This window comes from Parambassis ranga, chromosome 24 (assembly GCF_900634625.1).
Source record: "Parambassis ranga chromosome 24, fParRan2.1, whole genome shotgun sequence".
In the NCBI taxonomy this organism is placed as follows: Eukaryota; Metazoa; Chordata; class Actinopteri; family Ambassidae; genus Parambassis; species Parambassis ranga.
This window is the reverse complement of record NC_041043.1, coordinates 9,220,108-9,246,596: the sequence shown is the minus strand read 5'-3', so window position 1 is coordinate 9,246,596 and position 26,489 is coordinate 9,220,108. Positions and strand designations below refer to the sequence as shown.

At 41.5% G+C, this 26,489-nt stretch overlaps 1 protein-coding gene across 8 annotated transcripts in view; it reads right to left on the bottom strand.

The window, feature by feature from the left end:
* Positions 1–26,489, bottom strand: part of nrxn3b (neurexin 3b) — a 232,691-nt gene that overhangs the window by 45,197 nt on the left and 161,005 nt on the right. For all 8 annotated transcript variants that reach the window (XM_028396932.1, XM_028396933.1, XM_028396936.1 and 5 more), the window contains one exon: positions 18,673–18,854. In XM_028396932.1, coding sequence (XP_028252733.1) covers positions 18,673–18,854 — 182 coding nt within the window. The remainder of the gene's footprint in view (positions 1–18,672; positions 18,855–26,489) is intronic.

Here is a 26,489-nt window from a genome sequence, read left to right as displayed (position 1 = left end):
GGTGAACGTTCGAAATCTGCATCGATGGAAAAGATCGACAGCATTGTAGATGGCAGGGTTTTTCTGTTACGACGTGTTGAAAATGTCACGTAATACAATCACGCCGGCGTGATCTGGGACTTTTGAGAGCTACAGGTGCTCAGTGTTGCTTCCAATACTGTCCATGGTCATACAACACAAGCTAAAGTAATGAAATGCACCCTGCATAATCAAAATCTTGCTAAACCACAGAAGCGTGGTACGACTTCTGCCATGAATTTTCATCTGCCTGACCTGCTGCTTCACTTCTTCATTTACACCACCACTATGTACCAACAAGATGTAATCAGGCCATATGCAAAAACAATGGGCCTCAGTCCCCTGCGCAAACACTGAAACACTCTCAACATTAGCATGACCATATTAATGCTCTGCTCGGAATGATGTTTCGCAGCAGCTCTTAAGAAGTCACTGGGCATACATCTTAAGTTTGGTTGCATTAACGCTATTGTGGATTCAGATTTGATTTCACAGTGTATTTCTGATCCATTGTCCATTAAAAGAAGCACCAGGCTGTGTGTGACCTCACACTGTGCCGTGTTGGGCCACATGGTCTCCCTGCACCAGGGGGCTCATTTAGGGGAAAAAAAGCCGATGAATGGGATTTGTGCTAGATGGAATAATATGCTGTGAAAGTCCATTAGGGACTAGGCTAATGAAATTGAAACAGCTTGGTGATCAAATTAGAATCTGTTCGGCAGATATTTAATTTAATGTGCTGCTGAATTTGAGCACATTCTATGTGGTAGCCCCAGAGCAATAAATCAAGCGGTCACAGACATTTTTCCTCGTCTTATTTTGCAACATGTTCCTATCTGGTACATGTAAAAAAACTGTATGTTTAAGTCGAAACAAAGACATACCAAACTACAAAAACAGAAAAAAAAACTTTGACCTTTGAGTGTGTATAATACCTTGAGTCACAATCACATGCATCACTGCAGCTGCTTGGTTAAGAGTCATGGGGTGAAATTATTTGAATAGACACACAAAAGATTTCGGCGTGTTTGAAGAGCTGCTCTGTATTTTGCACGCTCTCTTACCGTAGCTGGGGCTCATATGCAAAACGAAAACCATGCTGAAAGGAGGAGGGGGGGAAAAATGCAGGATAAAACAAAAGCTATTCCAGACAGCTGCACATCAGCTCAATTACAAAATCCACTGTATTATAGGAGCAGGAAACACAAATTCTAAGTTGGGGAGGGGAGGCCTTAACATAGAGCCTTCCTTTAATAACATGGAATGGACATAGCTGATCCCTTGTCCTGTGTGGTGTGCATCACTTGGACTACAGTTTATTGAGAGTTAAAAAAAAGGCAAAGTGACAGGAAAAGACAGAGACACAGCTTCTCACCCATCTGTTTATATAAACGTACTATTCTGGGCACGCACTTCCAGACACAACAGACAGACTGACAAATGTAAACACATAAATGTGCACATGAACACACACAGATGGTGTTTTTTTTTATTTTGTCACAGCCCTTGTTTGCCCAATGTTGTCTTTGCAAGCTGCATTAAATTTAGAAGTGCTAACACCCACGTACACGGGAACAGGTGTTAAAAGGCTAATGCTAATGGCTGGCATCTACAGTAGACAGTATTCTGATCTCTTGCCGGCTATGTCAGGTCTAGACTGCGCAGGGTGATGTGAAGGAAAAAGAAAAGGAGGGGTGCTTGTTCCCCAATCACAGGAGATGATGAGGCAGAAAAAGGCCTCCTTTCTTCCCTACAAGGGGGTAAGGGAGGAGAAGTGGGAGGGTAGTTGCCAACACCGGTGCCAAAGCCAGTTGGATCAGCCCAAATATGCTGGCAGCAGAAGGGGTGGGTGAGTGGGTGGGTGGTCTGTTGCCAAGGGTAACCTGCCTAGGATCAAGACTCTACCTTCCACTTTGCCTGCTGAGGTGTCAGGGATGAAGGCAGCGGGTAAAGGAACCAAAAAGAGAGCGGGAGAAAAGATACACTGCATGAAAGTGAACGTCTGCAAATACAAAAAAAAAAGCCAGTTGCAGCGGAGAAAGAGAGCTACAGAAAAATGATTAACTGAGAACAGAGTGCATTAGGTATCCCACTCCCAACCACACTCACACACTTTTTTCTTTTCCTTTCCATTCCTTTCTGTCTTTGATAGTCTACTGAAGATGAGATTCATTTTACTTTGATTTTAGATTCATTTAGCTCCAAATCCACCAAGTCTCTCTGTGATAATATCAATTCGTGGATCGCTCCCTTTCACTAAGCGCTGAAGACACCGATTGCTGCTGTTTAAATTCACACCATTTGCACTGTAATTGTTTCAACCTGGGAAGATTATGACTTAATAAGAAGATAAAGTATATCTACAGTTGCTACAAACAGTCTTCTAATGAAGATGAAGTTGGTGGAGCTTGTGAAACAATACTTGTGCAACAGAGAACACTGGAACACATCATGTTTGTAGCAGCTGCTTAACATGTTTGATTGATTAACATCTAGTGGTAAACCCTACAAACCAATAGGTCTGTTGTCTTTAAATTTACACACTTAGTACACTGGTTGTTGAGCACATGGTTCCGTTTTTGTAGAACTGGGCAACGTAGATGTCATTCACTGCCCATACATACAGCAAGTGAGCTGTGCTTTACGCCAGCGGTCCCCAACCTTTTTTGCACCACGGACCGGTATCATGTAAAACAATACTTTCACGGACCGGCACAGAAAAAAACAAAAAAAAAAAAAAAAAAAAACAAAGTGCATAAACAGACTCTTACTCTTATGCTTAATTAGTGGGAGCCTTTGAGCTTTCCCAGCAATGAGGCGGTCCCATCTGGGGATAATGGGAGACATGACACCCGAGGTGTGTTTCTTATGTCCAGTCCACTCCGTAATTTTGTTTTGGCCGTCATTAATTGCTTCAGTCGTTCTTGTTCATGTTTTCTTCCATGGCTTGTCTTTTAATGCAGGGTGCTCGGTCTCGCAGTTTTGAAGGCTTCGTTGCCTCATTTGCGAGTCTGTCGCCACATATCAATCAGAGCGGACTTGGTGTGTGAGAATCACCTGTTGCAATAAATCCGTATTTTAAATAGGACTCCTGATATAGTCTTTTAAATGCGGGTTTCTTTTTCTTTGAAGGGGTAGGCTCCTCTTCTTCTGTCTCCTCGTTAGGCCTTTTCCCCTTTCCGAAGAAGCTCTCCAAAGACGTTTGTTTTTTATTTATTTTTGCTGCTTGTGGGCTTAATTTTGGGGCCGTATCCCGTGACCGAGACCAGCGTCTGCAGGTGCTTAAAGGCACAGGCGTATGAATCTGATCGATTTATAAATGAAACAGCTTTCAGACTCAGATAATGAATAATATATGTTTTGCTCAGTCGTTCTGTGCGGCCCGGTACCAAATGACCCACGGACCGGTACCGGTCCCCGGCCCGGTGGTTGGGGACCACTGCTTTACGCCACACTGTAACCTGTGTAAGCAGACCTTATCTACTGTATAGCTGAATACTTCAATGGGCACAATGCGGCAGCAGTCGCAGCGGAGTCAAAAGTCTCCTATGGTGATGGTTCAGAAGCCACACTGGGCAACATATGCCATCTCTGTGTGCATGGCTGTCATATCAGCTTGATACTGGTCTACAGTCCAAGTTTCACTTAGCATTTATTCATTTCTAATTCATGACCACCTCCTGTGCATTAGAGCTGTGTTAAACCAACCAGAACCACACGTAACTCCCTGAATGCATGAAAAGATGATGGCCACTGATGATTAATTAAAAAAACTGTTTGACCAGTTGGTAGGTTTTACACGAAATACTGTATTTAACAACAGATAATTGGTACAGTATTGTATTAATAACCGAAGATTGTTTTCAGTAAAATGTCAAATTTAGGAGTAGGTTACATAAGGGCTTTTTGAGATAAGTCAAGCTATCAGACCCCCTGAGGTAAAGCAGCAGGGGGCATCTCAGCAGCTGTCTGAATGTGTCACTGCCATTTAGAGTTACTTTCATGTATGTTATGTGCCTGAGAGTTGATATGGACAGAGGACGCAAGGGAGAGAGGGCGAACCGCCAACAAACAAAAGCCTCAGTGTTGTAACAGGAATTATGGAGATGGTGAAAGGGGAGCACTGAAATGGAGACATGAATAGCCAGCACCTAAAATGGCTGAATAAACAGGAGAAAATCTAGGTCGGTCTGTCTCTCCCACTTCAAGGAACGTTGAGGCAAGTGCCCTACTTCTTGAATGCTTTGGACACTTTCAGGCCAAGCTGTCGTCAAACCTCTCTCCCTTATACTAAGAAAAGATCATGAAGTATTATTTATGAACTACAAAATAATAGCACATTTGCATTCACATCTCCTTACATCCTCTCTGCACGCTTGTCCTTCCTTGTCAATTATTCTCCGTAATTATTTTTTGCTCACTATTTCAAAACGGCATTATTTTTCATGAAATTAATTGGCCCAAAAGTAATAAGGCACCAGTCATTTTTAAAGGCAATTTTCTTTTCCATAATGTGAAACTGCTAAAAGATAAGTGCATATCAAAGGCTCAGCAGATAGTGCTCATTGCAGCTCTCCTTTCTCACAATTAACAGGGCTGCCTGCAGAGAGGAGGCATGAAATCTAGGTGATTGGAATGCAAGGAGATGCCAATGTAATTCTCAGAAACGCCATTAACGTTAATCAGGCCTGCAAATGATTGATTATGCTGATGCCTTCTTGCATGTTGAAGCTTTGCAAACATGCTGATCCACTTCACCTGTTGTAAGCATGTGCAAGTGCACGATCATAGAAGCTAATGCCTTTATCATTATGCGATAATATAGCTTAGATTATAAGGGTGTCTTGAGTACAAAAGTGAATGATGTAATGTCAAATCCTGTGAGCATGACCATCCTTTTTTTCCCACAGCGTGGCTGTATGAATGGATCAGAGAGAGACATATAGATATAGATAGGTATGTTGGCATATATCTTTTTATTTTTCCATTCTGAGATAACTACATAAAGGTTCACAGAGGGCAGAAAGAAGTGAGGCAGAGTGGCAAATATATTGTCTGTCTTGCAAGACAGTGGGAAGTTATCTTTAAATGTCACAGGGACTCTCAAGGTCTGTCCCAGGTCGGCCCGTGCCGCTGCTCCTGAAGAAGACCGCAGGAGATTCATTGCTTTGTCTCACATGCACACACACACACACACACAATAAGCATCTGCCACCTTGACTGCTCAAAAGTCTCCAGATTCAGTGACTTTAGCAGAGTATGTATGAAAGGATAATTCTTAGAATGAGTTGACCCCAGTCTTGACATGAACTTTATACAAGCAGACCTTTCCCAATCTGAACAATGCTCTTTATGACTAAGATGCAGATGTAAATTGTATATTAATCCAGTGGCTGCATTCTTAAAAGGATGCGGAGACCTATGGAGGATTTCCTACTTGCACCACAAGCTGTTTAAAATTCAGCTTGGGTACCTAGAAAATGTGAGAGCTGCAGTTAATACTTACTTACATTTAAAAGTGTTATCCTCAGCCACCAAAGTTCAGTTTGTGACCAGTTTTGCCAGTACTAAAGGGCAATGACTGCTATGGCTTAGTTTATGTGGTGTTGGATAGACTTAGTGGTATAATAGGACTATACATTTCTACCCCTTCTATGGTGGAATGTGTCTCTCCAACTTATGGACATGTGCCAGAGAATTTGCACAAGCTCTGCACCTGCCCTTATTTACAGGGTGTTACCCACACTAATAATCTGCCACGTGCCTCCAATTTGTCGTCAAATGGGATTTATAATTTAGCACACCTGGCTTGTGGTAGATTTGATGCATCTGAAGAAATTTAAGAAAACAATGATCCTTCATACCCAAAGTAAGAATTATAGTCTGACTAAGAGACATGTTGTTTCAGAGAAAACTGTATCCTTGCCGGATACTTGAAAAGAGTCTGTATCCAATGAGTACAGATTACAGATCTTAACAATCTCCAATAGAGTAAAAAATGAAATTGAGAGATAAACAATAAAACACCTCCTGCTGCTTCCATCTGTGTTCACTACAGTACAGCAAATGTTACTTGACTTTACCTCGCAGCTCCACTGCCCCACTAACAAAACCGCCCACCTGCCACCATCATTCTGCCTCTTCCACCAAAATCTGTGTGGAAACTAGGTGCTGCCTCCTTCCCTTTTGCCAGCTGCTGTAGAAACTCTGGGCCAAGTCGGGCACAGTGGGTGTCTGTCATTTTGGGCTTGCTGTCGGGTGAATTTATCTGTTATTGAAGGCGTCCACACATTACCGCCCCTGAAGGGAGATTAGACACACTGCACTGACTCTCTCTACCTCCATCTATCTCTGTTTTCCCTCTCTCCTCATATCTTGGGCCCTTGTCTAATGCTCTCTCTCTTCCCCCCCATCAACATTTCCTCTCTTGTCCCTTCCCTGTCTCTGTCCTCTATCTCATTCCTCCCTATCCTTGCCTCTCGCTATTTGTCAGTGTGCGCTCCACTGAGCCAGGACTGTGAACAGGTTACAGTAGTCAAGAGAGGAGGTCCACCAGGATCAGCCATGCGAGGCACAGATGGGTCTCCTTGTCCATTCAGCAAGACTGTTGACACAGGTTATAGCACAAAAATGATGTATTCCAATCCTTCCTCTCACCGCTGCACTTGAAAGTTAAGCTAATATAATGATGAAATGTCAGATAATGCTGTATTCAGTGTCAAACAATTCACCTTTTCCTTTGTAGTTGCTTGTGAATTTTGGGCACAGTTTCCTTTTAAGTTAATAAGAACCTTGGCTAATAAACAGCCATTCAGAAAACATGTACTGCAGGGTGCGAAACTACACAGTATCCATACTGTAGCCGTGTGGCCTGTAGGCACTAGAAACTCAAACAAACTAAAGCCAAAACAAGGTTTAATCTCTTCCCAACCAGCACTGCAGAAGACATTTTTCATAGTGAATTTTATAATTAGAGTGTTATCCAACTTGTGCCATCCCCCAAGTGGCAGCATTGCCACACAAGAGGAGTAGGCCGCTTGGAGGCTTTTCTGAGCAAAAAGGCATATGTAATGAGTCATGAGGTCCCTCTTCACTCCAAATGACATTAATTGCTGTCCAGGCAGAAGCCTGCTGGAAAACAGCCAGACCACGTGCAGGTTAGGGCAATTCTACATTGGGAAGACTGCACAGCAGCCACATCTTTCCTTTTTTCTCCAAATCGTGTGCAATTACATCATGGACTGTATATGACAAGAACAGCCTTTTATCAAAAACAATGTGTCTTCACAAGGGGAGAGGAAATATGATGAATACTGTATTTTCCAGTTAAACCTGCCAAATGAATGAGCTGGTTAAACCATCAAAGATGTCAGTTGGAAGTATGTCTTTCCTTTCTCTTCTTCTTTTGGCCGGTCTGGCATGTTCTAACGAGATGTGGATGAATTAAAGATAATGTGGGAAGAATAAATTAGGCATGTGCTCTACAGCTATCAAACCAACTTAATCAAAGGGGTCTTGTGAAACTTAGAGTGGGGGAGAGGGTGGTGGGGGTCAAGAGAGCTGTGCTTAACATCTGTCATCTCTGTGCTGACTCAGACAGTCATGGTTATGGGCTCAGATCTTCCTCAGGGGGCATGACTGTAGGGCATAGTGGTGGGGTTCTCGACACACACACACACACACGGACACGCACACACACACATATCACTGACTACATTTTCTTAATGATTCCTGACACCATTTGTATGGTATCTATAATCTAAAGAAAAATTATGATTTATTTATTTTTTTGGGTTTATGATTTCTGCAAAACAGTAAAACTCAGTGAGGCTGAGACTATTAGTTCTTAATATATATGGATACATGTGTAGTTTTTAATGGTTTTAACACAACACATCATAAAGAGTGTGCTAAACCATGACAAGCATAACACTTAATAAAGCTATCCATTAAACTATGAGAACATAAATCATGATTATGGATTGGCAGGTGGAGATCATTAACACTTGTCAGATGAAAATTATGAGTGACATAAATCATAAAATGTTATGGATCTGACCTGCAGCAGACAGATGTCTAAGAACTCATGCTGTTAGTAGCACTGTTAGAATTGTCTACATTGTTTTAGTGTTACACAGTAAATTGTAGACCATAAAGTTATTGACTTCATGATAGTTATTCAACTACACATAATGTACTTAAATCTTGGAAATTACAGAGTTCTATATAAAGATATGCATCTATATTTATTCATTGATTTGTTTTGATTGAATTTGATCATAGTTTGCATTGTGATGTAATAATAATTATAATGGACTCTAGATTAGGGCTGTGTTATATCTACATTTGCAGTTCAAATTCTCTGGAAGAGAACCAAAAACACTCTTCAGCACTTCAGAACACAACAGATGGATGCTGATACCCTTTCCATAGTTACCTAACAAATCACACACACACACATATTGTAGAATTAATAATATGTTCTTTCCTTATTAGAAAACTTTAAGAGTAGTACAATAAAGCAGCACCTATCTGTCTTCAGCAGGGATCTAAACTAATTCAGACACCTACACATTACTTTGAGATATTTCCAGTGTAGGTGTATTAGATTTCAAGAGCAGATCACTGAAGCTGAGCACAGGCAGCAGAACATAATTACCAGAATGCGGCGAGAATCACACATTGATTTAATATGATATTCAAGTCAAAGTATGGGAGTAAACTTTCTTTGATTTAACCCCTACTCCCTAACCTTAAAATAACCTCTTGAAAAAAATGATGAACTAGCCAGAGAGCATTCGATACACATACATTCTAAGAGTTACTCGAAGTAAGCCAGCAGGATAAAAAGGTCGCAACACTATTGGCCGACTTGGAATGCCCAGTCAGACTAGGTTCTACTGGAGGCCACGGCCTCTTCTGAGCCAGATTTGACCTTAAGGAAAATATGCTGTTTCTCTCTCTCTGTGTGTGTGTGTGTGCATGAGTGTGTGTTCGGGCACAGACATAGTGCTTTGCAGAACTTGAGCTTACACTAAAAATAGAAGATATGTTTTTTCACCACAGTAAAGAGACAGAGGAAATGGCTGCGGGCAATGCGGGAGCAGAACAAGAGATGTGGGGATGGAAGAGTTGGCTGTCATGTCCTTGGCCATCTGCCCCGCTGCCTGCCCAGAACGTTTGAAGATCAATAAAACTCTGACATACACTCTATAACCTTCAGTGATTCAGGGCTCATAATAATTCTATATAGGAGCACATCCAGTAGGAAATATCTTTTATCCCTATAGATTGATATTCTGATGATCCCAGCTTTTTAAAAATAAGTCATATAGTTCTTTTTTTGGTCTCCCTGTCAATAGTGCTTTGTCATGGTGGGAGTCAATAATAGGAGGATTAAATAAATACACTGGCACTCAGTAAAACGCAAGTGTGTTCACTTTCACATTCACTCTACCTGTGAAGGAGCTATGCATTTTTTATCAGTGACAGAGGAGAGAAAAAAAAACACAACTTCTTGCTGCTTTTTTTTTAAACCAGCAGGAACTTGATCCTCAATGAATACATTTGCAGTGTGCATGTATGTGTATGTGTGTGTGGTATTGAGTGAAGCAATCTGCCACACCGTTGCTGAAGGCAGAAGATTTTTTTTCTTGCCTTCTTTCCGCTAGATTTATTTTCTAATGTTGACGTTTACCACTTGAGCAGGCCTGCAATTCATCATCCACCTTCTTTTCGTCGATAATCCGAAAGGTAGTCAATTCGCTAAAATGTGAATCTCTTTCTTTTATTTGGCTTTAGCCCCCCAAACACACACACAGACACACACACTTCTCTCTCTCTCTCCCCATTCCTGTCTCCCTGTCTGACTCTGTCCTGTGGTGGCTCAGGTGAGAGATGGCAGAAGAGTACAAAGTGGCTCTAACAGGTAACGTGGAGCCTTGTGGGAGGATTTAGGAGAGCTGAGGCGATGCCTAGCCTTGTGTGTGAGATACATCTCAATCAATTCCAAATTCCTCTGATCTTTCATGAGGTGCTCGTCACAGGGTATCCCTCTCATCACTCAAGCACACATAGCATTGTGTCTACAGCTGGATAAATGGAGGAATTTATGATATTGCTGCTTTCATCTTACTCCATCTAAAGGTCAATTCATAGTTTGTGCATGGACAATGTACACAGTTCCGCTCATTTAGGAAGTTAAGTCCTCTGTTTCAACACAGAACAGCACACAGGGTTCCCCTTTCACATTTTAGCAATGAGATCTTTGCACCAAATATAGAAGCTAGCTGCACAAACTGCACCATGTCATGAGTGCCAAGTGTTATGGAAAAGACTGAAGCTAGAGCACGATAGCTGGAGAATTTGGAATGCATTTAATGCCATCTGCGCGTCCTTGTAGTCTTTCAGTGATCAATAAATACCTTGCAGTAAACCTTACAAACTTTGACAGACGAAAAAAAATCAAATAAATTGCAGTTAATAAAAGATGGGGAGTTCTCTGTTTATCTTGTTAAATGCAGTGAACTAGCTGGTCACTGCATACAAAGTGTTTTGGAATTGAGGTTTTGGCTGCGCAACCAAAACAAGGGGCTGAAAGACACTAAAGTAAAACAGCAGAGGGAACCTGCTCATGATTTCCTTCAGTCACCACAAAGGCCTTTCACACTGCTCATTCAATCCATTATTAACATAAAAAATAGTGATTACGGTTGCTTAAACATAGTTAATAATAATAATAATGATGAAAAGCTACAGCACGCTCTTACATGTAATCTCTGGTTGTTGTGCTATTATATCTAAATAGTTAATGTAGGTTTAAGCAATTATTAAGTGACAGTACAGAATGTTTCAGTTTCAGGCCGTTATTTTGAGGGTTTGGCTTAGTTTCACCCCTGTGTTCTGTGTGGACCTGACCGCTTTACATCGGTGTCATGACGACAGGAGTCTATGGCGCCTGCTGATCAACAACACCTGCGTCGAGGATGCTTTTGAAGACGATGCCGGCATTCCTTCGAGGGTAGTAACAGAGTAATTACTAAATTAGAATTAATTATTTTCTGATGCTGTAATAAATAACTTTAATAACAGAGCAGAGACCTTTGAAGAAAAAATGGCCGACACCATAATATGCATACTGTCCACAGTATGTGAGTTTAACCCAACTGTAAAACATCTACCAGGAGCTTTAGTACAGCCATTTTTTTCGCACTGCAGCTGGATTCAAACTGATTGACCGACCAGCTTCTAGCACTCAATCTAGCCTTTAGTGTGAAAACAATAGCACTGCGGAAAAGAAAAAGAAAGAGAGATAAGAAGGAGTGAGAGATAAGAGAAAGTGGGTGGTGGGATGGTGGAGCGTCAGAGTGAGACAGAAAGGCAACACACAATTTGGAATTCACAGCCAATGTTCTTGTGTGCTGAGACCTATCTGAGCCAAGTTTGTCTCTGATCCTGCTCTGAATTCTAAAATACACACATCTCTCCATCGCTCTCCCCAACTCTTTTCCTCCCACCTCTTCTTATTCTATTTTTTTCCTTTTTCATTCAGACTCTTGTATTTGTTCTACTTTTGGATGTACATGATGCTCTACTCTCTGTCTCTTTCATCTCTTCTTTCTGTCTCTTCATCACTGTGAGAATGGGATTCATGTCCTACCATGAAGCTGTGAAAACACAAGCATCCCCCAGGGGTTTGGCTGTCAGAGAGCAAAGAAGCTGGAGGCAGGCACACTGTTTGTTGTTTCTCATTGAATTTTTCATCTTAATCCATGAAATATACATCGCTGAGGCCAGGGCTAAGGCCATGGACCACATGGGTACACTGTAATAATGTCGCTCTGTTTGTCCAGCTCGAGCAGTTACTACTTGCTGTTCTCCCCTGAAATGGTAGCTAAAAGGCTAATACAGTGTGTGTACTGTGTGTAGGAGAAGGTCTGATACGTAAACCGCTCCACCCGAAGTGGCTTTGGTTGACATGGACGACTGACAGCTAGATGTCCCTGAAGAGCTCTCATATCATGTTTGGAGTGTCAGTAGCAGTGTACCGTGGTGTGAAAATTTGTTGAAGGAGCCTGTGGAAATGCATGTGTGTGTGTTTCTGTATGTACATGGCCTGTGAGACTGTGAGATGAGGTGTGTGTTAGTGTGTGTGTTTGTGAGCAACAGATGGAGAATATAGAGTATAAGTGCCCGTGTTACATATGTTTGTGTGTATCCATGCATGTGTTGTTTGAGGAAATACAAGACACAAAAAAGCTTTCAGCGTACATTTAAGTATGTGTGTGCATCGTTTTCTGTGTTTTCAGTCGGGGTGTAGAAGACTGCTGAGGTTGTTAATTATTAAAAACCACAGGCATCAAACTCTCACACTCTTTTCCTTGATTATTCTGTGTTAACTCAGGAATGTCAGTGACAGAAGAGCGAAAAAAAGAAGACTTTTTTCAGTAGAAAAGTATAAATGTCAGCCATGTATAGTTATAAATAGAGCCAAAACTCTAGTGTTTAAACCTTGAAGTGACCATGAAATTCTATTAGGTCCAACAATGATAAATAAAGGCAGCTATTCTTGATGGGAATTTGTCATTTCCTGAAATAAAATGTTGATGACTCACTCTTTACTCAGCGTCATAGTCTAATTAGTGTGAAATGAAATGCGTTTTTTTTTTTTTTTTTTTTTTTGAGTTTCCGTGTCTTTCCTCAGGCTGTCTTCCTCTCCATTGGCTGTTTGAATGCTTTCAGGTAGAAATCAACAGCACCATCTAGGTACTGACAAGAAATGCCTTGTAAAATAATTAAATAAATAAATACACTTCTATTTATGATACCTGTCCACACAATGCTTGCTTAGCGGATATGTGACTAGACCTTCACAATTTATGACTGAAAGACCAATACAGGAATCAGCAGCACTTTCACCGTGGGTTGTCCACTTCAGCTGCAACCACATGGGGGCTCGTTTTTAGAAAAACTGTCTCTTATTATTTAGAAATTAGTTATTGGAAATGTGTTTGTGAAATCATCTCATTTTTTGATTTACAATGCCTGAGCAGAGCTCGAGAAGCAGTAAGTTACACTAGGAAATGCTCATTTGTGTGATAATCCAGGCCCCCCCTTAAAAAACAAACAAACATCCAGCACCAGAATGCATTGCACAACTGTCTACAAAGAGAATGAATGGGAAGCACATATAAACATTGGATCATGTGTCCATGTTAATAGGAATCTCCTAACCAAGAAACTTAAACTTAAAAGCATGTTTTTTAATTTGAAAGCAGAACACGTAAAGGCTGGATTATCAGTCAGGAAAAAGCAGACATCTGCCCTGAGCCCCAGACTCCCTGAGTGCCTGAAAGTCCCAGGTTCACTGCATGCCAGTCTGAACTAATTAAATAGGGTTAGAGTTTCAAACTTAAGTATAAATAGGCAGGTCTCTTTTGGCTTAACATATGGCCATGCCTTATTGAAGAAAACTAAAACTTGCAGGCAAGAGGGTACATATAGTGTTCACTGTACGGTCCCTTTGTCTAAAATAAATAAAAATAACACATACAAACAAACATAAACGACCCAGTATAAAGTGCATACTATAGCATTCACACATATCACCTCACCATCTGGAAGCTAGTGTGCTAGTAAAGCTCAGATTGCTATGATTAGTCATTATGATAACAGTGTAACGCCTTGGAAATATAATATTAGTAATCAGGTCATATCTATTTACTTCATAGCAGTCTTGTACTGATGTTTTTTTTGTTAGTTTAGCCAACAGTCACAAGCTGAAAGAGTCTTCGGTATCGCCTGGAAATTTTAAATAATACAGCACAGGCGATAAAAACAACTCATAAAAATACTGATTTACCAACCAAGTTACAATAACACTGACTGCATATGATGCAAGCAACAAGTTGTGAAAACAGCTGCGAGGTATATTTTTGCCAGGTTTTTTATTTCCGTGGGGGGAATCAAATGTGGGAGGTAAGAAAATACAAAGTCAAAAGAAGCTGTAATGTTATCAGAGGCCATGAGCCATAACCGTGATAATATCTATTTTTCCCTGCTGAGGTAGGGTAACTTGATAGAAGCAATACATTTCTGGCCATAGATGCCCTGATGCACATAGGTACACATCAAACATCTTATATTAGGTCTGTCAGAGAGAGAGACAGAGAGAGAGAGGCGTGTGGGAAAACAGACACTGTTGAGCATAAAGACAGACAGAAAAGAAGCTGCTGGACGGATGGATGGATGGACAGGAACGAGTGTGTAACTAATGAATTATGTATGCCTTCTCCTGCATCAATTCATTAAACCATACATGCAATTGTGCATGCAGGCTCTTAATGTGAAAAAAATAATAATGAATACAGCTATGTTTAATATAACATTTACCATCTACATCCACTCATCTCATTCCACACCTTGTATGTGAGTGTCTGCACTTGGGTTTTCAATTATCCAGCAGCAGCCCCTTTTCTCACACTGAATTTGTATGAGGGGGGGGGGGGGGGGGATTCAAGTGGGTAATGGAATTCCATGTGCCGCTGCTCCATTATAAAATAAGCCCGTATATATATTTCTGAGTGCGAGACAAGCTGAGGGATGAAGCGTAAATATCTGTGTTTTACTGTTACTTTTTATACTTATATGAGCAAAAATACAAAAAAAGGTGTTCTAATACCCCTTCAAATCAAACTAAATGCGCTCGCAGTGTTAAAAGCAAACAAGTATTAAACTAGTCAAAGAGAAATAAAATGATTATAGTTCACACTGAAGCAGCCTTATAAGCTTTTAACTCACACTTAGTACTTAAACGTCACATGTCTCCATAAGCTGGCAATTGAAGTTTTTTTGTTCTAATGATTGCATGCACACTTTTCAAGTTACCTGCTACAGTGTCTTTATCTTGTCAGGTGCCTCGCTGTGATTTTCTCTCTTAATTGGAAACCAAAGGAGCTGCCAGACATGAAACTTAACGGAGCGTTCTTAATTTCAGCTTTGCATGACTCCGACTTGTCACTTACAACATCTCTGCAGAAGCGAATTTATCCGAGCTCAAAAAAAAAAAGCAATAAAGACCCGGGCTTTAACTCGCTAACCTTTCACTGTAGTGTTTTAACATCTCACAAAAAAGACACAATCACTGGTACTACTGCTAAATGGTTGTGTGGGTGAAATAGTACAAAACGGTGATGTATGTTAAACTATGTCATGTCACATGTTGTTTGGTTAGACATTAAAACTACTTGGTTAGGTTTAAGTGAAATTGTGAACCTGCACCTAAGTTTGTGTTGTTTTGTTTGTTTGCATTTATAGTGACAAAGTATTTTTTTTACTGCTTAAATTATGTAGTACAGATGAGACTCCGAAGGATTTCTCCCTTGTGTGCTCACGTGTGCGTGTTTGTGTGTTACATCTCGGGTAATCTTCACCTGCAGTCATATGCAGTCCCTGGTGAGAGGCTGTGACTCACAACCAACACATCTAGCCCACGGCTTAGACTTCTTCTGTCATGGATTTAAGCTTATACACACACACACACGCACAATCTTACTAATCACACGCTACATTATTACCACATGCTTTTTACTGACTTTTCAAAAAAAGAAAAATTGATACAAACACATTTGATATGAGAGCTTTATGTTAGAAGTAAGTTTCAGGTTACTTTTACAAGGATTCAAGTGTTTGTTACCGTCTGCATTCAAATCAAGTAAACATTTAAATGAGATACCAGCGATGGAAAAATGTTGCCCTCACCTTAAATTACCCGTAATTGCCCCTCAGATTTCACACCAAGCATCCAGTTGTTCTTAGCGGTTTAAAATGTAAACACTACAATCAGCATTTTAATTCATGATTGCCAAACAAGCCGTAAGCTAATCAGAGAGAGGAGATAATGAAGAAAGCCAGAGACAGAGGAAGACTAAAGAGCTGTGATTAGGTCTTGCCTCAAAATGTCTGCTTTTCTCTGCACTTCTGCACTCTGCATGTTTAATAAAACTGCCATGTATACTAATTTTTCGTACACTGCAAGCACAAGATACCACAAGTCAAAGTCAAAGTCGGTGTAAGACATGTTCTCTAAAAAATAAACTCAGGGTATATATACGCAGTGAAAAGCTGGGGAAGTAATATTCCCTTTTTTGTTGACTCTCTCATATCCATCCTCTCATATATTTAGCTATAAAATGTGTTAAAATGTGCCTATTAAGATGTTAGTGAGCAAGTAGTGACCGAATAATTGTATAGGCTAAAGTAATGGCCCTGGGCCTGTTGAGACCTTTGGTAAGACATATATCCAGAATCGACAGCCATAATACCTTTAACCTTTTCTTCCAGAGTCATTACTAACGCAAAATGCTGACAGCAAAGACCTAACGCCTGTCATTAGGAATTATTATCGTTTCACTGAGGACAGGAATCCCAGCTAACTCAAGTATCACTAAAACAGATATTTTTCAGCGATAGTTGATTTAGTTACAGAGACTACTGTGGGAAAAAAACAAAAACAAAAAGTCCTTATTCAATAAATGGTCTGATTGCACCTTTTGTGACCTGCTAGACCAGCGGTGCCCAACACGTTGATTCAGAAGGGGGTGCGGGTCGATCACGTTGTGATCACTCAAAATGTTTCCATGTTAATAACACCGATGTCGACTCTCTCCTTGCGTCACTGTGTGTTTGTGTATGTAGTAGTGTGAATGATCAAAGGAGTGAGAGCTCTTACTGTTGTCCCTCAATCATGATGTTGGTGCACTGGCTGCTTAATTTCACTTGAATTAGCCAGTTAGAGCTTGTCTACTAACATAAGTCCATCCATCAATGATGAGCTGTTTTGATTAGAGTAGGTAGACCATTTTGACTTTCATTCATTGTAAAAATTAGCTAGGGGGGGTGATGTCACAGACATTATTGTGGTTTATACTTCGAAACCACTTAGTAAGCATAAAAAATACTTCCTTAGGTTTAGAAAATTATTGGGTGAAAACAGTTTTACACGATGCACAGAACATGTCTCACATCTGAAACAAGCTTCTCCACCATGTTTAACTACCATGGAGACAAGTCCTTCTTAAATTGTTTGTAACACAGGAGGGCACAGGGCTGGTTTTAATCACCTTAAAAAATATGATCCTGTTGGTCCTGTGGTTGTCTCTGGCAACACAACACAACTGGAGAATATACATTTTAAACAGGGGCATGTGATAATACATTACCCACCTAACAAGAAGCAAAGGAATAAGGATCCAGCAGTGGATTTAACCAAATCCAACAAACTCACAAATACATATTCACTCAAGGTCTAATTAATTATTTACTGCTCACCTGTGGCAAAAGAAAAAAAAAACAAATCCAGCTTTCTTCAGTTGGTTTCTGTGTAATTGTGGGAAACGGTAGCCTTACAGTGCCGTGTGTTTTGCCAAATATTTATTTCTATACTTTAAGGCCATAATTATTGTTAACTTTAAATGAAATCCATGTTGTCAGACATTTTCCAGGAACGACAGTGTGTTCAGAACGTGCTGTTTCTCCATATGAACTGGTGAAATCTCCACTTTTCTCCGCTTTTTTTTCTATTAATAAATTCATTAGCGCATGAGACTGGAGAAATGAAGACATTCACCGCCCAACGAGTTGCAGCCAAATTATGGGAGAGACCCTGCTTGGCTAGCTCCGCTGTGATATCTGAAGAATTAAAAATGCATTCCTTCTCCTTCCTTTAGCGGTTCTTGCAATTACTCAGTTGGTTAGAATCACATAGGGAGGCGTTTCCTCCCTCATCCTCACAAGTTACCACACATCTTTATCATTCTCCTACCTGTATATGCCCCTCTCACCTACAGACGCACACATGCATACGTTTGTATCTCTCTGTACTGTAAAGGCAGTGCAAAACTGCTTGTTGTTGGCCCTCATCTCTGCCGAGCAGATGGCTGCTTTTCTGCACCACATGGCTAGCACTCAGGAGATGAGGGGGGCTCTTTAAGAAGAAAAATACTTTCAATCTGCTTTAGCAACTGTAGCTCCTCCTCATCATCACATTTTTTTTTTTTTTTTTTTTTTGCATGGCGTCAGCAGCAATTCTTCCATCCCCTTATACCAGCACCACCTCTACATAGCTCCCCCACAGTGATTTGACGCCCCGCACTCATCTAGCTGCTGATGATTATGTAAATACTTAATGCTTATGTAAACGAGTCAAACACAAGGTCGCAATGTGAAATTATTAAGATGCTGGATGATGCACGGTCGACTGGCCAAGAATTCCAACTTGCAGCACCCCATTTTTTTTAACATGTTTCTCCAACATGTGGGAACACACTGCATATGTATGGAGGGGAGCATTTATTATTCATGCTGAGAGTTAGTTTGAATGTGGAGTAGGGTTATCCTAGAGGAGGATGGCAAGCAGAGACTTCGAGTGGTGGAGTAAGTTATCTATCTTTTTTTTTTTTTATGGATCTGCACAGTTTGTAAAACTCAGTTTGAGTATCACAGCATGCATTTGGCCAGAAGATAGCCACAAGGAGGAGAATGATTCAGAGGTAAGTTTTAGGTCATCACCTTGGCTGTAATGCTTGCGTTTGGGGGCGCAGCACACAATAATCTGTTGAATAATTCAAAATGAATGGAGGAAAGTGTATCACTTACAATGTGGAGCATGATGTAGTCACCCAGACGTGGGGCGCTGTCAATGCGGACGAGGATGCCGTCCTTGATAGTGGTGCTGAAACCCACTGCCAGCCGGTCCGTCCGTGTACTTGGCCTCTCATTATTGGGCCACGTGTATGTGATCAGGCCCCCTCCTTTGCCAAAAATGTAGGTGGTGCCAGCTGTGGAGATAAAAAAAACAGCAGGAATTAGATTTGTTATATAGACAAAACAGTGGCACATAAAAGGAGATAAAATTCTATTCTGTGATGTACAAACATAGTCTAACTAGACTCCAGGGAGCACAGTGTTGTCACAAACAACGCTTTTCTGACAAAACCACATCTACACTACCTCCATTAAGGTCGATACCTGATGTAATTCCTTTATAGCTGCCTTGTTGTTGCCACGATGTAACTGTGTCAAGTTCTATTTTAGGATTTTAATGGAATTCAGCCACCACCACTACCTTTTGGGTAGAAGTCAGCACCTCCCCTGGTGCTATCTATGACCTATCCAGCTCTTAAATATAGACCCTTTCCAGGGAATAACAGCCAGTATGGCCAGAACGGGATAAGTCCCCCAGTCCTCATGTATTATATATGAGACCTGCAACTAAAGAACAAAGGTTGGCACAAGAAAGGAGGGGCAGGAGGATCGAAGAACCTTGGTTGGGTTTTAATTTGACAAATGCAGTGAAATAGGGGTCTCGGTACCAGTGGGGAAAGAAAAGCTCACCAGATTTTTTTTTTTTTGGTATTACATCAGCCCCTACGCAGATTTGAGTCAGATTAGGGACTGGATCATGCTTGGCCTTGAGCCACAGAATCTGTAAAAAATTGTTTGTGGATTTCATTTTTTTTTTAATCATCACATGGAAGAGAAGAAGTGAAAATAAAGTTTCATTATTTGGTTGCAGGGTCAGTGCAGTCTGAACATTCCCTGAGGTACATCAGAATTAAAGCGCTGAATCCTTGAGCCGCTTAGCCATCTCGTCCACATTTAGGCAAAGATAATCGAGAGATCAAAGGCATTAGACCTACAGCAGATAGACTGGTGGGTGAATCAATATGGGAGACAAAACAGACTCCTGTGGCCTAAGGAGAGTGGAAAGCATTTGGCTCGCCTCAGAAGCTGACAGGGGATTGCTAATGAAGTCTCTGAGTTCTTGCATCAATGTATTAATTTATTTTTGCTGCTTCCGTCAACCCTCTGCTTCCCTTTTTCTACCGCATCCCCCCCCACCCCCGCCCCCACCATTTCTCTTTTCGATTCACTTCCTCTTCGAGTCACCTGAACATCTGTTTGGCCCTGTGATGGGTGCCCAGCTGTCTCACTGTTTCCCCTATGAAGCGGCCAACAATCTGCTCTGTGGTCCATAATACCCTGGAGACTGCAAGAGCATATGGAAGAGAGGGACTAAGAGAGAAGGAGAGACTCTATTGACCAGATGAGCATCTCTATTTGCCTTCAGGCACACAAACAGGTCTGCATTTTACATAGTTCAGGTGCCAACACTGCAAACCACCAACTAAGGTCGTCCATTTGACAAAAAGTGAGGCAATTCTCAAACACAGGCTTCACGCAGTAATCATCAATAAATGACTCAACACAAAGATTAACAGAAATCATATGTCGCTTTAAAGCTTTCAGTGCCTGACTGACAATGGATCACCTGCTTCAAACAGCACATTTCATTTATTGCATTGCATCAGAAACACATATCAGCCTGGGGCCAGATTGCACAAGATCTAGCCCTGCTGTCCCATTGCCTCAAAGTTTCTTCTTGCCAAAAGAGTTCAGGCAGACTTGGGATCAGTTTCCCCAGCAAACGAGCAAACTTTGTCTATCTCATTTCACACACACTCTTTTTTTTTCTTTTCTGGAGGGGATGACGATGATGAGCAGCAAAGATACAAGCACCCCGGGGAGCCAATTATCACATTGAGGAGATTTGCTTAGTGTTTCAAGAAGACAATGTTCAACATGAAACACACACACACATACACACACAGAGGCAGCCACACGCTAAAAAGAGTAATGTACACACACACACACACATACACACGTACACAAGCAGGCAGAGGCACCAATGCACATTGTATAAAAGTGTGCAAACACGCGTGCATACACACAAACACTCAAAAAAAATGATGGCTTCTCACACACAATCACTCAAGTGGGTGATTATCTGCACAAGTACAGAGAAGAGAGAGAACCCGAGATCGCCGAAATGTAGCACATTTCCCTAACAACCTGCTGAGCCCAGACGGGAAGTCCACCGCGTGTCTACAGTGTGCCATCATTTCTGACATATATCTGACATGTCCCCGTTCAACAGGGAAACAGGATTATTTGGATGCATAAATTGCAACATCTTGAATAAACTTCTCAGGTCAAGAGTTTTATTAAAATAATTTCAGTGCAACAAACAGCCTTTTAGAGGTGACAGGGCTGTTGCACTCAAATGTGGTCTTACGGAGCACCATTATAATTTAATTTCTGCAAGGAGATTAATTAGACGATGTTGGTATGCAGTGGTTTATTTGAGCAATTATAGCTTTTTTTATAATATGCATACTCAGCGCATTACCTCAGCTAACCCCACCCCCGCTTTTTTTTTTTTTTTTTTTGCATTAACCTGCCCCCCCAAACCATAATAAACAATAGTCTTTTCAAGTTTTAGGGCTTTAGTTCTCCTGCAACTTGCAAAAGCAGAAGTTTGCTATGATATACAACGAATCATCGCACACATTTAGTAGCAGTGTGTGCTCTACATTAAGCATGAATACCTCATATTTGTATTTAGGCAAAAATGTTTGAGAATGTGTGCATTTAATTAAAAGAGCAGGAGTGCCACAAAAAAGGGATGCTGTTTGGAAAAACATTCATTAAATAGACAACCTTTGAAAAACGTGGTAAAGCGAGGGCTTGTACACCCATTTCACCTCCATTTGCTTGCTAAAAGTAAGGTCAACAGCAATGCAGAACATGCATTCTGCTTCCTGAAAATGGCCGAAATTCTTCTTCAGTTTTGTGTGCTGGTTTATCATCGTAATCCTGCAACCTTTTTTCTTACCTCTTACCTCTTTCTTAAAAAAAAACACATATTGGTAATATGCTTATAAGGTAGAAATATTTAACAGCCGTAAAAACAGCAGGATTGATGTCAATATACACGTGGCGTTTTTCACCGTAAGGGCGCCTGGTGAAAAGCCAACTGCAGGGAAAATATCATCAAAGGAATCAAATCTACAAACAGATTACTGCACAGGATGTTATTTTGGTTGGATCAGAGGGGACTTTCATCTCCATCTTTGAATAATGCAATCTTGCCATGGCCAGTGGGTATTGGAGGGAGACCATCTGAAATCAGATTGTAGCACATGGGTGCTCCATTGATTTGTGAGTGAAAGGACGGGAGATAGAAAGCCTTCTGCAACACATGAAGACCAAACACTTGTTTTCTTTTGTTATTATTTGATAGCTGACAATAAGTGAAAAACACCTTTAAATAAAACCTGCGGTGTTTAGTTCTGAAATAAAGGCAAAGCACTGATACATTACTTTCCAGTGTTGTGATTCATCGCATCAGCAACATGCCTCCGTTTAGAGACAAACTGTAGATGAGAGACTAGGTCAAAGCCTTGGCCTCTATTTCACAGAGGTCCCCCGAAGCGTGGACGAGCAGACAGAAGGTCAGGACACCTGTCTGCAGAACAGAACTATGTCCTGTCCTTCAGGCCCCCACGTGACATCACCCAGTGACATTACCAGAGAAAATGGGAAAAAAAAAAGGACGATACAGTATTTTCACACAGACAGAAACCACAGAAGGTCATAGATTTCTAAAGACTCGAAAATGCAGGTGACGCCAACTACACTTCCAATCCTCAACTAAGTAGTGATTAAAAACATTTTACAAACATATTTACCGGAATGTGCATTTACTACTCAGTCTTTATCTCCCACTGACACATTTAACATTTAACATTTAACTCATTTAAATCAGGCAACAATGCTATCTACAAAAAAAGAGCAGAGCAGCTGCCCTGTTATAACAGGGTAATTGGTTGTATTCAGACTTCACACCATGCTGTGATAAAAACCTTCAGTTTAGGTAGCAGACCTACAGTAAAAGACTGGGCCTGTCTGTCGAGCTGTAAAGGCTGCAAAGAGATGGCAGTCAAGTTTTTTTTTTTCCTCCCTTGAGGAGCTTGGATGGGTTATTGCGGGTGTACACATACCTTTGTATGCATGTGTGTTTATAGACAAACACAAAGGGTGGCACAACCAGTTAGCCACGAGGCACACAACTGCAGCGGATAAACGCTCCAGCAAGTCTTCTGCATAGACATGAATGAGTCTCAGAATTGTGCACACATCTGCAAGCATGCACGCACACACACACACACACACACACACACACACACACACACACACACACACACACACACACTATCCTTTCTCCTTCAGTGTGTGTCTGCCGTTATGTGTGTGTGTGTTGTTTATATGCTTTTATGTCTTTCTCCTTGTTATCTCTTGGGCTTTCTGCAGCGCTGGCACCCCGGGGGATGGAGAAAGAAGACAAACACGGTTTGATGTGGTCGAATTTTCTGCCATCAGAGAATGAGGAAAAGAAAGAGGAGCTTTAGAAAAAACATCCTGAAAGTGAGATGCAAAATGTAATTGCCTCTTCAATCATGTTCAAAAGAACTCTATCATTACAATACTTTCCCCTGCCGCGCTTCATACATGGGGAATTATTAGGCTTGCTGTCCTTCACACAACTACAATAAAGAATCATTAACAGAGGAATCGAATTGCGAGATACTGAGCTGTGTAATCACTGGGATTTATCTCCATTTTACAACCTCTTATCATTTCATAATTCATATTTCCAACTGTTGCCTCTCCCCTCTGGGATAGAGTGAGGGAAGAGACTGATGATTGAATGCTCTCTCTCTTTTCTTCTTCTTCTTCTTGCTCTCTCTATCTTCAATCAGCTGCCACAAGAGAGTTTGGAGGAAACAGCTAAAACACTAAACATAGATGTCTATGTGTGTGTGCGCTGTTGAATGTATATTTCTATAGCACACACACACACACACACACCCACACACACACAGAAAATGCTCAGTGTGTGTCTCTGTGCTGTCACCAGTAGTGGTGGCCATGCGTCCCATCTCTCATCAGCGACACTGAACAAAATGCAGAATATGATTGATGAAGGGCAGTGTGTTGTGAAGAATGGCTATGTAAAGAAAACAGCCAGCCCGGAATGATTTACACTGTCTGTTCCCGTCTTATTATAAGCTGTAGCATTACCAGACTATATGGATTCATGCGCCAAAAAACCCGAGGTAATGGAAGTGGAAGAAAAAGTGAAGAGAGAGACAGAATGGACAGAGCGTGCATAAAGAAAAGGCAGCTGGAGTTGTATTATGATGTATGGGCCAAGAGAAAAATGTAAAACACACAAAGAATTGAAATGATGACAAAAAAACAATGTTTAGCCAAAAAAAACAAACATGTTTAGGACCCATTAAATTTTCATGTGTAAACTTGAAGAAAAGTTACAAGAATAGAAAAAAAATATCAACAATACAAATGTGGCAGTGGCTTACAGATTTATTTCCCAGTCTCCACAGCATGTAAAAAGAATTACATGGCTTACTCTACAGTGTATAAAAGAGTCGTATTCCAACAGTATGAGTCAGAGCCCACTAGCAAATGCAACAAAGGGAGGCAGAGGCTCAGGCAGCGGCCGCTGCCGTTCCTCCTGCTGCTGCTGCTGCTGCTTGGGCTGCAAAGTAGCACCAGTAGCCACAATGAAAAAGTCTGAGCTGCTGGGCAGAAGTTCCATTCAGTGGGATTGAGCAGACTCAAAAACTACAGTGCAAAGATTTGTGCTACAGTTGCCCAACAATGCCAAGAGAAGCAGCTCTCTGCTGCTGCTGGACTTAGTGTTGACAGTTTTGTTTTAGCTGGATGTTGGATGCCAGGTGTGTGACGTGAAACAGGAATATACTTCTATCTGCAGTCCAAATCATCACTAGTGGCAACAACTAACAATGATTTGTGTTTTTTTTCTTTAACTAATCCACCAGCCAAGGCTTTGACCATCAGTTTATTCAAAACAAAAATTTTGAATAAAAGGTCGTAAATGTTGTCTTGACACAAGCACACAGGTACAGTTGGCAAAGATTTCGAGCATGTGGTGGCAGAAGCAGGTGCAGATGTACTTTGAAGAGGAGAAACAGCAAATATTTAAAGCATTTCTTTTCATCAGATGCCCAAACTTGTACTCATTGAGAGGAATACTTGGACATCATTCCAGGGGGCTCTCCTTGGTAACTCAAAGTGAGAGGCCTCAATCACAAAGTTCTTATCTTTGTCGTCACCCTTCATTGATGGGAGACATGCTTGATATGTTTCGATGATGAACAGATTGACTCGCCATCTGTATCAGTGTTGCAGAAGCAGAAGTGGGGTGATGTGAAGATGGCCAGTAGGGGAAGGAGAGGAGTCACTTCTTGCAGATGAAGAGAGGGAAGACGTGGGGAACAGAGAGACGCAGATGGAGAGAGAGAGAGTGTGGTGTAGATGTGAGTCTGAGATGTTCCACACCAACAGCACTCCCTGCTCTCTCAGAGCAACAGGAAGAGGCTTTGTAACACTGGCTCCTTACTCACAGGCATGTCAAATCATCCTCAGATCGCGGTAGAAGAACAGGAAGATCGACTCACAGATTCCCATTAACGAAGCAGTCATGTATCCTCACCTCAGCTTCATGTAACACTGCAAAGGCGCAAATGTGACTACACAGACATGAAAATACCCACACAGACACACTCAGCAGAAGGTGAGCCATAACAACTCCCCTCTCATTACTGCGAAATTCCGATCCAGTCTCACCCTCCCGCCCTCTCCCTTTCAATCCCCCCCCCACTGCTGCATTACTGACACTCCTCTCTGTTGTAGCGGCAAGCGGACAGAGAGGAAGGGCTTTAAATGATTTTTTTCTCGGTTCTCTGGAGATGTCAGCTCCTATTCTCTCTGCTTGGAAAGGGAAGAGGGAAGGGGGTCTGAAGAGGATTTCAGAAGGCTGGCGAAGTAGGGAGAGGGGGGGGGGGTTGCGGCTGAGATCCACACGGCACTCTAGGCTACAAAGAAGACCTGTCTACTGACTTTAATGCTGCTTGCTGCCACCAGTAGAATTTTTAGGAAGAGGAGAGTGACGCTGCAGAGAGATGAAAGGAAAGGAGGTACATGACTGGTGAGATGCAGAAGGATCCTGGGTAAAAGAAGAAGAGACAGACAAAGATGGGCAGTACAGGTAGAGCTTAGCCAGTCTGAGATGGCGATTACACACACACAAAAATTGCAAATAAATAGCTGGGACACACGCACACCGAAGCTCTGTAAAACCTGACTCAATCCTGGTTCTTTCTAAATGTGGAAATTAGCATTCTGTCAACTTCAGTGTTGATGTTCACACTGCTCAGTGAAATTAGGACATGAGTGTCTCCTTCCCATCATTCATAATGCATGACACACAATGTGTGTGTGTGTGAGACATATCACTTCAGAGGCAGGCCACACCAAACTCTGCTGAGGATTAGGTGAAGAAGATCTCCTAAAGAATAAGGGATTCCAAGATGGCTCCGAGTGGAAGCATCATTTATAATTGAATCTTCCCCAGAGGATAGAGCAGCCTGTCTGCCTTTGCCAAGGCTTCGCGGAGAGCCCAGAACTACACTCTGCCTCACTCTCTCCCAGTCTGTCTCTGTGTCCTCCCACTTTTTCTTTCTGCA